The 15806-nt window shown below is 40.5% G+C and overlaps 1 protein-coding gene across 1 annotated transcript; it reads right to left on the reverse strand.

Moving 5' to 3' along the window:
* Nucleotides 1-13411: 13411 nt before the first annotated feature.
* Nucleotides 13412-14819, reverse strand: LOC120801679 (putative nuclease HARBI1). Its single transcript, XM_040148856.1, is given in 5 exon segments — nucleotides 13412-13581; nucleotides 13584-13781; nucleotides 13873-13984; nucleotides 14470-14585; nucleotides 14672-14819. Coding segments are annotated over 5 exon segments (744 nt in total).
* Between the last annotated feature and the right edge of the window lie 987 nt (nucleotides 14820-15806).

Raw genomic sequence — 15806 nt, forward strand, 5'->3', positions numbered from 1 at the left:
AATGTAAGTTATATAACTGTATTCACCACTGACATGCTACAATTTTTTGCCATTTCTCCATCAAGTATCTAATTTGGTTTTTTTTTACCACTTCGATCTTTGTTGGCTGTTTTGCTGGAACATTTATCTCAAGTAGTAAATTTGACTTTTGAAGGAGACAGAGCCTGAACTGCAACACAGCTACTGTCGTCGTGCTACTTTGAAACCGTTAATGTGCAAAGAATTAACAACACATCTGCCTGTATTACTACAGTAAATGTAATGTAATTATATTTGAGCTATAAGATGGCAGACTGAACATTCATCAGCCCAGCGATGACATCTGCAGTGTTTGGTAGCCAAGGATTCATCTATTAGATATCTGTATGTGTGTGTTTGTGTGACAGAGGGAGAGTGTGTGTGCTTGTGTATTTGTGCCTGCTGTGATGAACCAAAAGCTACAAAATCTCTCTTGTTGGAAGGATGGCTGGAGGTTAGAGAAGAATCTGAAACTGAAGACAGAAAGCTCTTTAATTCCGTATGAGCCAAGGCAGGAGTGGAATAATTTTTTATATTTTTTTCTTCACTGTTTTCCCCCAGGACTTCACCATTGAAATCTGTGTGTGTGTGTGTGTGTGTGTGCAGCCACCTGCTGAGCAGCGCATAGAAACTAGTCTGGGATTTTGGCGTCAATACTTTAGGGTCTGTCTGATAAGCTTGGCCTAAGGGGAGAAACCAAACCAAAATAACAACCCAGAGACAGAGAGAGCTTTACTGTCAAGGAAGAAAAAGCATGTCGAGGGACAAAGATGACAAGACAGCACAACAGTACAAGTCTAGTTAGGCTAGAGAATCAGATCGTTTTATTTTTTGTTATGGAGAAACTGAAATTAAAATTTGGATAATAAAATTTTATAGGCTCAGTGCTGTGTCCCGCTTCGTCCGCCTAATCTCCATGACAGTTAGGACCTCAGCTGAAAATGTTTCAGAAGCTGAGGTCAGTCAGTCTTTTCTACTGCAGCCACTTTTCCTTCATTACTTCAAATGTTTTGGTAAACATTTTGTTAGTGCATGTTTTTCAAGCATCTTGAACATACAGTCGCAGCTCATTTATGAAGTAAGAGTGAGCGATGGAGAGAGACTCTCCACTCACAGGGACCAACTAGATTGTTTGAGAAGTTAAGGGGAAGAAAGAATTGAAATTGAAAGAATTGAAATTGAAAGAAAGAAATAAAGAACAGGAAAGAAACTGAAGAAGTGAGCAGACTGAAACGATTCTGTGAAGTGATTCGTAATTCCCACCTCTACTTTAATCTACTTCAGTCCTGAGGATGGAGGGACAGGATGTGAATGTGTGTTTTGGAAGGAGGGGTGATACTGAATAATTCAACTGTTCTGCCCAAATTCTTTGGTGAAGCCAGGCAGAAAGAGGACAACATGCAGTGCGTGCGTGCGTGTGTGTGTGTGTGTGTGTGTGTGTGTGTGTGTGTGTGTGTGTGTGTGTGTGTGTGTGTGTGTGTGAGCACGTGTGCGTGTGTGTGGAGGGGCAGCAGAGAAGGTCAGACATGTTGGGGGGATTTAAATGGGATTTCTCTTCCTTCAGCCTTGAAAAGGTGCAGCAGAAACACAACGTTGAAACTGGGTCAAGGAAATGGGTGAAGGTGAGTGTAGCCCCCCCACCACCATCACCACCAACAACCCCCAAAAAAATCACACACACACACACACTGGAGGTCTGGGGGAAGCACACAGAGTGAGGGTGAGATCACCCTGAAAATGTTTTTTCTTTCTTTTGTTCTTTTTTTCCTTGGTTAAAAAAAACATTTTCTCTCATTTGGAGGCAAATCCTGAAACAACAGAAACTGAACTGGAAACCACTGGCAGGATTTTGCTTCTTGTTTCGACAAAAACGAGTCTCCAACACTGAATAATAACACTGAACAACTTGGATGTTTTTGCAGCTTAGCTCAGCCTAAAAGCTATTACCCCCGTTCATTTTCAGTGTGTTTATGTGTGTCTCATCTGCGGTGTACAATACGGTAATGTAATAAAGCATTTTCCCTGTTACCTAGCCGACAGTATCCATGGATGCAGTTGCACATGTCTGTGGGGCTTTCTCTTTGTTTGTCTGCTTTGTGATATCGAAAAGAGACAAGCCCATGTTGAGATCACCTGGAAGCAAATTATGTTTACCCATGTTCTGTTCTAAATGTTCCTTTTTGTTAATGATGAGGCAGATCAGGGTTGAGAGGACACAGAGGACCAGAGGTTTGATCCAGACCACCAGATCAAAACTCAAGTCTCTCTCACTGTATGCTTATTTTGTCAGACGATTTGAGATCATAAAATAGTGTATCAGTGCAGCACAGCGGCAGTTACTGTTTGACTGCTTAACAGGTAGTATTTATTGGCTGCGGTTAATCACAGTTTTCATCTGGTTGTCTGACAACCGAAATAGAAAACTGTGTAAATGAGAGCTAGTAAATTGTGAGCTTGGCTGTATAAAAAGACAGTATAGGTTATCACAGAGAGCAAGAGGGGACAGAGCAGAGGTCTTATCCGTCCCACTCCTCAACTTGCTGACTAAAATAAAATAAAGAAGATTCTGCTTTTGTTCATGATTTTCAGCGTGAATGGAGCTATTTATCAAAACAACCTGAAAAAGGGTACCTCATAATCTTCCCAAATGGATAGTTTTTTTCAGATTTGCTCAGCTTAGCGTGAACATAGCCTCACTGCAACCACCAGACAGTGTAACTGTAAGACATATCAAATTACATAACAATTTATGTATGTAATATAGTATTATATAATATTCAGTATAACAGTTGAAAGAAGCTGGAGATGTGACGGGCGGTGATTCAGACGTCTGAAACTAGGCTAAATGAGTGTGCAAGGTGTATATATATATATATATATATATATACTGCAGGTAACCACAGCAACAGTACTTTGCTTGATGTAGTCTTATTAGATTTAAAAAAAAAAAAACTATACTTAAATGTGAAGCAGGTCATAATTACACACTGAAATATTTAAATGCTGTTGAAACAAGACTAAGAGTCTACAGACTTGCCAGCGGCTCTTTAAGGCAGCACAGTGGTGCTTTGACCTAAATGCTAAGCTCAGCATGCTAACATGCGCACAACCACAATGCTACATGCTGATGTTTAGCCGGTAAAAATGTTTACCACGTTCACCATCTTAGTTAAAGCGTGTTAGCTTGCCTACATTTGCACATAAAAAAAACACAAAGTGAGGTTAATAGGAATGTCATTAGTTTTACAGGTATTTGGTCATAAACCAAAACAGTGGACAAATTAAAAAGTTGATCTGACGGCAGCACTAGATGAAAAGTCAAGACGATCACCAAAGTTAATGGGCTTCATCCTCACGGCACCACAAATGTATGTACAACATTTCACGTCAGTCTCTTCAGTCATGGTTAATATATTTGAGTGTGGACAAAAGTGCTGGACTAACCCACAGACTGACATTGCCATCCCTACAGTAGCTGGTCTCATCCCAAGAAACACTAAATTAGGCTGTGTGTGTGTTTGTGCATGGACCCCCGTATACGGTGTGTGATATGTGCATCAGTATATATTTTCCTTTGTGTGTGTTTGGCAGTGACAAATGGAAGCAGTGTCCAGTCCATCAGTGAAGTGGCTGCGGCTTTGTGCGGCTGATAATAGCACGCAATAATGGCTACGAGACTTAAAATGACTTGTAATTACATCGCGCATGTTATAACCGGGTCCTGAGCTCGTGACACAGCGAGATCTGTTTTTAAGTCATGTTAGCATTGTCACTCCTGTGGCACTGACAAACGGCCCAGTCTGCGGAATACTCAGCATGGGCAGCATCAGCACGAGGTCTAATTCAATTTAGTCCAAATTCGTTCTAGCGAGCTGCTCATTAAGTTGGAGGTTTGTTTGTCTTCAGAAAACATTAGCCGAAAGTAGATCTATACGCTGTAATTGAACTCCTGCGTAAACCCGGCGAACACAAACTCATCATTCAGTGTAATGACTTTCATCCATTTCACTGATAGTAATAGATAAGACAAACAGGAGGGGACACTGGCATATGAAGATAATTAATGCCCTCCTCCCTCGCAGAGAAAATAGCATAGTGGTCAAAAACCCCTGTTGTACGTGTCATCGCTGCTCTGAGCCTCAAGTCCTTCGACAAGCTTCTGTCTCCTCTCCAAACAAATTAAATTAGGGAGCTAGAAAGCTATTAAAAAGGCAGTCTGGGAGTTTCTGTTTTTTCCGCTGATGGATTTCATGTCCAAAACAAGTTTAAGTTCTCTAAAGGTTCAGCAGTAATGTAAAGTTTACATGATCGCGGAAAACCAAAATGACAGCAGAAAGCAAATGCGCCCTAGTGTGGGAAGGCTGTAATATGCACACTACATGTGTGAAGGGAGCCATGTCTGTTTTTACTGAAAAGAATAGGGGTTCTTGCCATATTCATTATTTTTAAAGAGTTACAGGAGGACAGAACTGTTTCATGACTCCCTCCTCCTGCAAGGTGTATGGAGGAGGGAGTCACGAAACAATGCCTCAGTTTTCTATGAATGTTATTCTCAGTACCACAAGACTTGCTACAACTTCGATACATCAAGTTCTTTTTAATGAATAGAAACATATTTTTCAGAAAAACAAGAGGAGTCTGTTATTTTTGTACAAAACACCCAAATAATTAAAAAACAAAAATGCAAATATGCATCATGTCAGTGTGTTTAAAAAAAAAAAAAATCACGACATGCCCTATAAAATCAGCCATACTGTACAAAAACGACCTTTTGTAAATAAAGTTGTACTTTTTCAAACTAAAATTTGCAGTTTAAGACCTTCAGCCTGAAATAGGCTAGCAGTCTTCCAGTCTTTGTGCTAAGCTAAGCTAAACATAGCCTCATTTGTGAATCCAGAGCTCATTACTCCGTGGTTTGCTCGCTGATGGCAATATTCTCACCGAAGTCTCAGTGAGTTTACAAAAAAGTGATGTTTTTTTTGTTTTTTTTTTTGTTTTTTGAAATTTCTTTGGAGGGAGGTTTCTCGGCGCGAGCAGTGTCGGCTACCAGGCTGCAGAGATTTGTGTTCCGACAAGAGTGGGAAACTCCTACCCACTCCCCCACTGCTGCTGCCTTCTGCCAGCGTGAACAATACGAGCAAGGCCAGACGACTCTACGTTAGGAAGGACGGTGCCCTTAAATGCTCTTTCAGTTCACCAGCCTATCTCGCATCACTATGGCTGAGCTTCAGGGTTTATGGAATAGATTGCATGTAAGAAACAGCCACTGTTTGTTGCTGAAATGGATCATTTCATGCTATGACAGATTTTTTAAAGCAGGCATGAAGTTCTCACCTAGAGGTATCTGTTTTTTCACTTTCACTTTTTAATATTTTATGATAACATGAGGCAGTGACAGCCTAATAAACTCTCTCATTCTTTCTCTCCCATCCTGATGCCTCCCATGGTTCTAACACATTCATCATGAAAGGTTTCTCGCCTTAAAAGCACTTTTGAACCGTAATTAAATGGATGATCTTATTCTAAATGTAATTTATTGCATTACTTTTATATATTGTTTTATTTATTTTATTTTTACACTTTTAGCTTGACCACATGCATGCATTCAGCTGCCGTTGAAGAAAAGAAGCACATTACAAACCATTACCGACGCTGAAAATATGCAGGTTGTTGTCATTTACACATGTTAATGTGCATGTACAGTATAATTGCCCTCTCTAACTTAGGACAGAACTCGCAAAACAAACTAAAGCCACCAACAGGGTCCATTAATGTGTTCCTTTTAGACCACTTCCTCTCGCTCTCTCTCAGGCAGCTTTGTGTCTGGTTGTATTGATCTCTGCTGCTGTCTTTGTCCATTAGTGGCCCAGGAGGCAGACTCTCTGTCTGTCTTAACTGTGTGTGGGTCTGTATGAAGGTTTATCAGATACTCATCAAACACTGAAGAATCCCCAACAGCAGAGGCCCAATATGGAAAAGAGGTGATTTAAAGTAACCCGAGTTTTGGTCAATATTTTTCAGTGTCATAACTGGGTTAGAGTAAATTAATCAAACCTTGACAATCTGAGAAACCTGGTCAAGATGCCATCACTCTAGGGTTGGGAAATAAATCTTTGAGGAAAAACAAACCAAAAAAAAAAACAATATGTAGTGAAGGCAAAACAATCACTTATCATAAATGATGGAGTTTTTTCTAATTCTTTTTGATTAGAAGGCTAAATAAAGGAAAATATTTATATTAATAATATTCTAGCACTGAAAGCCGATTAATCAAACATTTAATCAGCGAAAAAATCAACATCAATTTTCACAGTCTATTAAAAAAACTTATCAGGCAAACACTCCAGATTCCAGATTCTCAAATGTGCGGATTTGCGGCTTTTCTCTATATCAAACCTCGTATCTTATATGTCATTGTAAATTGGCTATATTTGAGTGGACTGTAAACAGGGAGACAGCTAGCCTGGCTCTGTCCAAAGGTAAGAAAATCAACCTACCGGCACCTCTAAGACTCTTTAATTTACACATTTTTATGTCATTTGTTTAATCTGAACAAAAACCAAAGTGTAAAAACAACAAATCAAATCATTCAAATCAATGTCTTTGTCTGGACTAGTCGCTGGACAACCAGTGGAGACCCCGAGAAGTCTCTGCTGTTAATCCTCTCATCTATCTCTTGGCAAGAAATTGAATAACTGTATTTACTTCCTGTAAACATTACACATATGAATGGAAATGAGCATGATTGTGATATATGATGATATTGCATGAGCATGACATCTTATAAGTGGCAATTAAATTGAAGAAAAATTGTGCGGACTGATGCTTATATTAATCCATTTCTCAACAGGTATGAAAAACAAAGAAAGACAGTTTCAGCTAAAGCTACATCCTGGAATTTTTCCTGACTTCTCCCCTCACTAAAATCAGACATTGTGACAGATTACCGTAACCGTGAAAGAGAAAGAGCTGTCCGCACATTGCGTACCATAAGGGTGCTGGGAACTACTAGATCAACTTGCATAGTCAGAAAAAAAAACAACGGTTGTGGTACTGGATACACACGGAGCCCATCAAAGTAAAGGACATTACAGTGAAACCTGTTACCCTTGTCAAAGTTGATAAAAGATCTCGGCTTAAATACTTTTACGGCCTGACAGTGCGATCACTACGACAAAGATCTGTGGGTAGAGATTCATAAAACACTTTTTTTTTAGCGAGGTGAATCCATAGCCCCTCATTTATTTAGCAGAATTTACTTTCCAAAGCAACATCCAGAGAAAATGTACAATGTTCCTTTAAGTAAATGTATCTTCCAAGTGGCTCATAGCCAGTAACAAGCAGCCCATTTTAAGTGGACATGATGTTTTCCCTTGACCTAATATCACTTGTATCGACCAACTCGCCTTTTTATTTGAATGCACCAGCAGTCTGTGTGTTTGTGTGTGTATGTGTGTGTATGTTAGAGAGAGAGAGAGAGAGAGAGAGAGCAAGAGATAGTTAAATGCAGCACTTAAAACACAGCAAATATTCAGAGCAGCTACAAGAGACTCATTAAATTTTGATGCTCTCCTCTCTCTGCAGCTCTTGTCCAAGCTAATGGAGGCTAATTAGTGCTCACACATACACAGCATCATTAATGGGGGGTAACAGGTTCTCGTCCTATTGATTCGGATGACTGTCAGTGCCTCCTGGACCGGAGGAAAAAGAACTTGCGCTCGATGCCTGGACTGCATTCCACCAAGGAAATTCCGTGCTCGGACACATGGAACGAGGATTGTGTGGGTGTTTTCTGCAGGTAAACAGCACATAAACACATTCCTTCAAAGCCTTGTTTCACCGCAGGAACTTTACTAAGTAGCTGATTTAGGCACTGAAGACTTTTACCTGAAATTCAACAGCAGGAGCGCAGCTCTGCTTTTCATCCCCGCGAACCAAAAAGTCTCCATAACTGAGGTAGTGCTCTCTGATGGCCCGGGAACTGAATGGGAGGTGTGAGCAGTCTTCAGTGCCCCTGATTGGTCCAGGGGCACTGTGTACGGCATTCATCTAGACTTTGATCAAGCTAGTTGTCGCTAGTACCAATATGAGGGTTTTCTTCTGATGCTGATGCTGTTGCAGTTTTGTAGCTTATAAATTCTTCAAGAAAAAGTAAGATTGTGAGTGAGAAAAAACAGGACTTAACTTTATTTGTTGTTTCAACTCAACCCCAGAAATTACATGTGTATGAAACTAATTTGCAACAGAAAATATTTTTTGAAGTAAACATAACTGTAATTATTAATACATACATATTTGGCCAGACAGATGTGTTGATTCCGAACATATCAGTAAGATGTTCACCGACAGCATATCCGTTTTCCACCAAAATATCCGATCTTGTAGAACAATGTCTACTTGAAGTGACTACAGTCTCTTTAAACCATTTTATGGTTATGTTTAGGCACTCACAGTGACAGCGTTCACAGTGACCTCCGACACAATGTGTTTATTTACATTTAACAGAAATCTCAGTCTTTGCCTAACCTTGGCCAAAGTCCCTTTTTTGGCCTAATCCTAACCACAGACGGGATTGTGGCTGCCAACTCCGCTCCCTGGTGTGAGAGTCGTGCACTTATGGATGGATGCTATCCACCCCCACCACTTCGTGGTGACTCCAGTCGGCAATGTTACATTTATGATTTGCATAAGTGATGGCAAACTGAATCACTGGCCATCACAACATTACCAAAGCAATTCAGTTATACATGAACAGGATTTTTCAATGAGCCGCTTCAATAAAGCAGAAAACCACCCAGCATTAACCGAGCATTTAGCAACTACCCAGTTTTAGCATCTCTTTCTAGCTCTGCATGCCTGCGTTTCAAATTCTACGTTACGTACGTTTGTTCCAGTCTTCCAACTGTCCAGTTCTGGTGAGCCTGTGCCCACAGCAGCCTCAGATTTCTGTTCTTGGCTGACAGGAGCTGAATCCAGAATCCACCTCAAGGTTCGACGTGTGGTGACTTCTGAGATGCTTTTCTGCTCACCACAGTTGTAAAGAGTGGTTATCTGAGTTACCGCAGCCTTTCTGTCAGCTCCAACCAGTCTGGCCATTCTCCTCTGACTTCTCTCATCTACAAGACGTTTCTGTCCGCAGAACTGCTGCTCACTGGGTGTTTTTTTGTTTTTCCCACCATTCTGAGTGAAGTCTAGAAACTGTTGCACGTGAAAATTCCAGGCGATCAGCGTTTTCAGAAAAACTCAAAGCAGCCCGTCTGGCACCAAATAATCATTCCACAGTCACAGTCATTGAGATCATTCTGATGTTTGACATAACACGGGATGAGTTACGCAACGGTAGTGAAATCCCTGCATGAATACTAACTGATTAGGTTATACGTTCTCACTAAAATACATTTAAGGCAGAATTTGCATCCAGTACAACTTCCCATGCTTCATCTTCTCTGCAGCTGCTTCATCTGTTTTTCTCTGTCTTTGAGCGAGAAGGTCTTGTCATATGATTTGATAAAAGCGTCCAGACAGCAGTTTCCCCATCTTTCATTTCTCCTCAGAGCATCAAGACCTGAAACATACTGGTAAGGAAAACATAAATCATTTCAGATCTTGTTTGACAACTTCTCAACAACACTGGACATGTATTTTCTTTCTTTCCCTCGGTTTTTCTTTTCTTCTTTCTTTCCTGTGTTCCTTCCCATCTTTCGCTCTGATTTTCAAGTTTTTGCAGCCTGAATTTTGGGAACAGCTAAGCCTCTGTCTTCTACCTGCTATTTCATTGCCGTTACCCGAAATACTGTAATTTTCTGTACCAGCCTGCCACAACACTATGATTGCAAGTTTGGCTGAAAGACAAAGCAGCAGAAGAGCCCATCTCTGTGTTTCCACTGATGGGTACATTCAAATCTCATTTTCTAATGTTTTGTCTTCATCTTTTTTGGGATCTCGCGTTGCTTTAAAGACTACAAGTATATAAACTGTATGTGAAATATGACATATTACATTTTCTATGGAATTAAGGCTTAATACATTCTTGACATACCCTTGTATTTGTCTACCTTTACCTTGACATACCCCAGACATATGCTGTAAAGTGTTATTGTGTGTATTAGAGTTCTCTTTTATAAGCAGTTTTGAACATCACTGAAGTGAAAATCTAATCTTGAAGGGAGAAAAGGATCAGACAGTTTTATCACAAGATGTCATCACGGCTCAGAACTGAAGATCAATGAGTGGTGGCATCTGTTGCCTGAAATGACCTTTACTTTTATGTAACCAATACTGCGCATGGTTAAAGCTGTTTAAACTGGCATAAAGTTGTGCGAGTCGATTATATGTTATGTTATTTTATTTCATTCTACTTTCATGTTTGGAGTTTGGATGGATTTTTCTGCCCACATTGTTCTAAGAATAATAATAAAATATGTTTTAATAGCACAGTTCATCAGAATGTCAAGCAGCCTTTTGAAATGTCACATATGGAAATTTGATTTGTTTCCATTAACTTAGTGGATGTATTCATGACTTTAAAAAAAAAGCCTACTCTTTATTTCCCCCAAAATCTTTATGTACTGGAAGCAACACCGTGACTCTTAACATCTTAACTTCATGTCTCATAATGACATTTAGTTAGTTAGTTAGTTAGTTAGATAGGAAATATATCGTCCATAATGTGGGAAAAGGCTTCACCACTCAGAACATACTCCTGCAGCCAAACATGCAAAATAATCCCCTCATGTTTGAACCTGAAGCTTTAATATTTCCCACCATCCAAAGACATGCAGGTCAAGTTTGAATCTCTTATGGGTTTCGAATTGCGAAGTGTTGTGATAGGCAGGCAGGACTCAAACAAACACCGAATTAAACTTCCTCACAACACAGGAAGAATTCACTGTTCTTCTCTTCTTCCCTCTATCCAAATCATCCCTCCTTCTCCTTCTTTTGTTCTCCTTCTTTCTTTTTCTCTAACTTCTCTAAATTTGACTTGATCGTGTTTTGCGGCTGAGCAGGTTGAATGGGTTTAGCTGTCTCCTCATTGGCCTCTCTAATCCAGGATTTAGTCCAAAGCCTCAACCTAGACTCCAAATTTCTAAACCCAGCAGAGAGAAGCCCTCCTCCTTAGACTCCCTGTGCAGAGTTGTTTAATTCAGTGACGACTTACAAGTGTGACAGCTTCTACATGAATCTGAGCAGCACAGTCTAAATGAAACTAATCACCATGGTAAAAGTAGACAGTAGTCATGTCCTGTCCTGGTGCATCTGTTTTCCTCTGATTGTACTTACAAGAGTATAGTCCAACCAAACAATGGGTAAGCTGGGGAGTAAACATTTTTGTTTTGTTTTTGATGACAGACTTAGATCAGTAACTAAACTTCTGAATATTTTTGGCGAAGAATTTTTTGTGTTGCACTTGTGAACTGTAGATGGATGTCATTTATATACAGCTTTTATACCAAAGTGTTTAACAATGTGCTTCCCCCTTCACCCACACACATACACACACACACACTCACTCATCCAGTGATGGCAACGTAGCAGGCGTGCAAGGTTGGCCCGGTCTCCAGGAGCAACTGGGGTAGAGTTTCCTGCTCAAGGACACTGACATTTGGAAAGGAGGAGCCAGGGATTGAACCGCCAACCCTGTGATCCTGTGACGACCCACTCTACCTCCTGAACCACAGCCTCCCCAGAATTCAGTTGGTGGACAGTATATTTGGTGATGTATGAAGAAACTATAGAAGAGTTGTTAGCTGGCCCACCCTATATTTGAGCACACTAATTTGTTATAGTAAGTCGACTACACGGGCTGTTGTGGAAATACTGTAGATATACAAAAGACCATATAGGTCGCTTGTCCCTACCCTCGGATACAACCAATAATAGAGCCTATCAACGGGAGGAATGCTAGACCCTCATCGTCAGGGTGACACTAATAAACACATGGTTAAAGTTGTGGCACGGACAAGGTTTGGTCAGGCGTAAGCCAAAGAACTATTTGCTTAGGTCTAGGAACAAAAACTACTTGGTTAGGTTTAGGAAAAGATCCTGGGTCAGAATAAGTATTTCTTGGGAGCAATTAGAATATAAACATAAAAACATGATTTAAAGTAGTAAGTAGGCTTACTTTCATATCTTATAAGTACAGCAAGTGCATGGTTTTAGTGCTTCAATCAATCTCTGTTGTAGGATAATATCGGTATGCAAGACCACAATGAAATGGCTTTGACATTGCTTGCAGCCAACAGGAAAAGAAGTGAAAGGAACAAGAGAGGAGGTGGCCCTCTAACATAGAAGTACAAAGCTGCTGAGGAGCTGTCCCTCAGCAATAATGAGGGTCCCCCCTTAATGGAAGGGATGGAAGGGGGTGTCTCATCAGCCTCTGGTGGACGTGGCAGCACCTAACAGGCCACATTTGTACAGGGTATGCGTCAATGAGTCAATGTTGGCTGCTAATAAAACACAGTTATATAATATACTAATCATTGTGGGAATAAGTAACATGTATTTAATTAGTCTAAAGCTGATGGGAAGAAATTAGTGTTGCTGCCAACACCCACTTAGAAACTGTCCCATACAGAGGTATTATTGAAAGCAACCTATATACAATGGTATGTCATCTGTGGTTGCTGATCACAGATTAAATAGACCATTTACGTGTCCCATTTTCTCAGGTGGACGACCTTGATGATGAGACAGTGTCTGTATGCTCAGAGAGAGCTTTGGGGGTACACATTAGTCCTTTGGTACCAATGTCATGCAGTTTTCAATTTGCACACACAGGATGAGAACGTGGACACTATAATTGACTTATCTTTAATTACTTGCGTATGCTGGTGGTCTGCACATAGGAATCTCCATCCTAAAATGAATCAATTGCTTCCATTGCCGGGATAATTTTGCAGGAAGAGGGAAATCTTCCTCCCCCCGAGCCCATGGCCCCAACATCTGGGCTTAGAGGATCACAAGTGGCAATGAATTAACCTTAATTTAAACAGGTTAGTCAATGTGACATCTGTATTTATTTTCCAAGGAACAGTACTTACATGCTAAAGTAACTGTATTAATTGTTACCTATTTCAAGTTGGAGCAGACAATGGGAGGTCTCTCTACAAGAGGATATTGGAAGTAGATATCAGGTACAGAAAGCTTGATATAGAACGCAAAAAACATTTAATGAAAAAAGTAAAACTCAAGTTGGAGAAAGCTACAGAATGAAAAGAAGGTATTTCAGTAATTTAATTTATTTCCAGGCTTGGTAAACAACTAAACAAAAATGTATTTCCCTTTTGTTAACAGGAACAGGAGAACAAAAGATAATAAGACTTGTAAATGAAAAGAAAAAGGCATGTTCTTTGTGGATGTCAGAAAAAAATTAAAAGAAAAAGGCAAGTGTTTCTCAGGCAAAAAATTGCTGCGTGATGCCCTCTCACACAGCCCTGCCAACAGGGTGGTCTAGGGTGATGGAGTTACAACATCAGGGGGTTTGTTGGCTCACAGGAGGGGCCCTCTCCCTCCTTATGGTGGCAATATTGTGAAGCACTACACATGCCGTAATTATCCTGCCCAGTCCGAGGCCACTCTGAGCCCACGCAGGCAAGTGAACCGGGCTTTCAGGACTCCAAATGTCATCTCTATCCTAACCACTGTTTTGGTAAGAGCCACGTTGAATCTATTTTTTGGCCCTGCATCAGGGTCAGGACAGGAGGTCATTAAAAAGGGCCGACAGGCGTACCCCCTGTCACCAAGCAGCAGTCCACTGAAGAGCCCTGATGATAAAAGGAATATTGCCATGATCGGTATCACAAAATGCAGTTTAAAGAACATAAAAAAATAATATGCTATGTACAGTTGTCATACCCTGCTCACATCTGTGACACAGTGCAGACGCCCTGAAGATCCGGGAGTCATGGACTGACCCAGGCCACTTTGCCTCAATGCTGGTGACCATGCAGTGATGGTCACAAGTCATCTGCAAAAACATCTGGGGTTAACAATACTTCCACAAGATGACAGCATTAAAATCAATGGAGAATGAATGTGCATTTGAAAGGATTCCATGGTGGAGAGAAAGGTAGTCCAACTGTGACACCTGTGCTGTGTGAATATTTCCATATGTGCTCAAAGGGAATGACCTTTAATTATCCAGGCTACTGCATTTTCTGCAAACCCTTAGCGTCCAAGCAGGCAAGGTGCTGGTATGACCAAAGAATGAGTGTCCTTATCAGATAAACAGTGTACTTTATTCATTCCCAAAGGGGAAATTTTCGTGTTACAGTGGCTCTCACATAGGCCTACATGACAAAATGACAAAAGCTTACAAAAAACACACAGAGAGGTGTGTGTGTGTGTGTGAATTACAAAAACAAAGTAAAATATCAGTTCAAACTTAAGGCAAGATATTGCTATTAATGTGCAAATTGAATGTAAAATGCGCATTGTGCGCTGCAACATTACCATCGCAAGATTTATCTGAATGTTGCTCTGAACTGACTTCACATAATCGGCTTCATTCTCACCCAGATGTGCAGAGATGGGAATGTGGGTACAATCAATGGCACCAATGGGGAACCCTATGAAAGGAGCTGCATTTAATATACAACAGTATACGTATTAGGTTCGACTTTATTTATAGATCAAGCTGTCACATAATGTCTACCTGCAAAGTCATAAAAGCCCTCTTTTATGGACAGCGTGGGCAAGTGGTCAGGGAACATGACAAAGGCATCCAGTAGCCCTGTTAGAGCATGTGCCACCTTGGGACTCGCGATGCTGACTGTGTTTTCTGCACCGCCCACAACATACATAACAGCAAAAGAAGAAAAATAATGCAAGGCAATGGATACAGTCTGTGGTACTGTAAGCGCGTTACTCCTACGTGTCCCACTGGCAACATATGGCTCAAGATGCTGACAAAGATGGGTTACTCCCTCTGACGAGAATCTGCATCTCTCATGTAGAAAATCATCAGGGAAAGTTAAAGGGTTTTTGATGGTCTCGGAACACTCTCGCCCTCCTAAAAGACCCTCGCGCGATCAGAGGACCGAGCTCCAAAAGTAACCATGGCGATGTTCCCCGGTAAGAATTGAACCACCGTCGTAACCCTGAAAACCCCGGGTTAAACCTGAAGTTACCTCGCTAAGCACAAATCCGGCTTTGTGGTAAAGGCCTGAGGAGATTTTAAAAAAATGTTTTTGTTTTTCTGGTTGTTCGGAAATTTTGAACATACTCAGCCTATAAGAATAGAGGATAGGGTTACATCCACATGATAATATTAAAACTGTCTTTCCAGACAAACAAACACAGGTATCCAGTTATATGTCCAGTTATTAAAAGTCCAGCCAATCAGAAACCAGAATTATCAGTTGGCACAGGTGTAAGTAATCTGACTTTTGGTTTATACCTTTGTTTTCTTGTTACAGTACTAATTCATTTTGACAATACCTTTGCTCTAACTCTTATTTATGGTATCTCATATTTTCCTGATTTTTAGTAACTATCATTGAATTTGTTGTGATTTATCCAATACTGTTGACACTGTTTAACAAACGCTTCCAGTAAAAGTCTCAATTAGAGACATAAAGCTTTTTTATATGATGTCACCGCTTTTCTTTTCTTTGTTTTTTTTTTTAAATCTGTCCACTAAGGAGAGCTGAAGTGTTTGAGCTCTCCTGTATATGTCCATTACCCAGTGACCTTCATGTTAATGGATTTACCATGTTCATAGCCAAATGAAAAAAGCAAGTCAGTTGTGCACAGGGACTGAGTGACTTCTGTTACATGCTATTTACACA

This window comes from Xiphias gladius, chromosome 16 (genome assembly GCF_016859285.1).
Source record: "Xiphias gladius isolate SHS-SW01 ecotype Sanya breed wild chromosome 16, ASM1685928v1, whole genome shotgun sequence".
NCBI lineage: Eukaryota > Metazoa > Chordata > Actinopteri > Istiophoriformes > Xiphiidae > Xiphias > Xiphias gladius.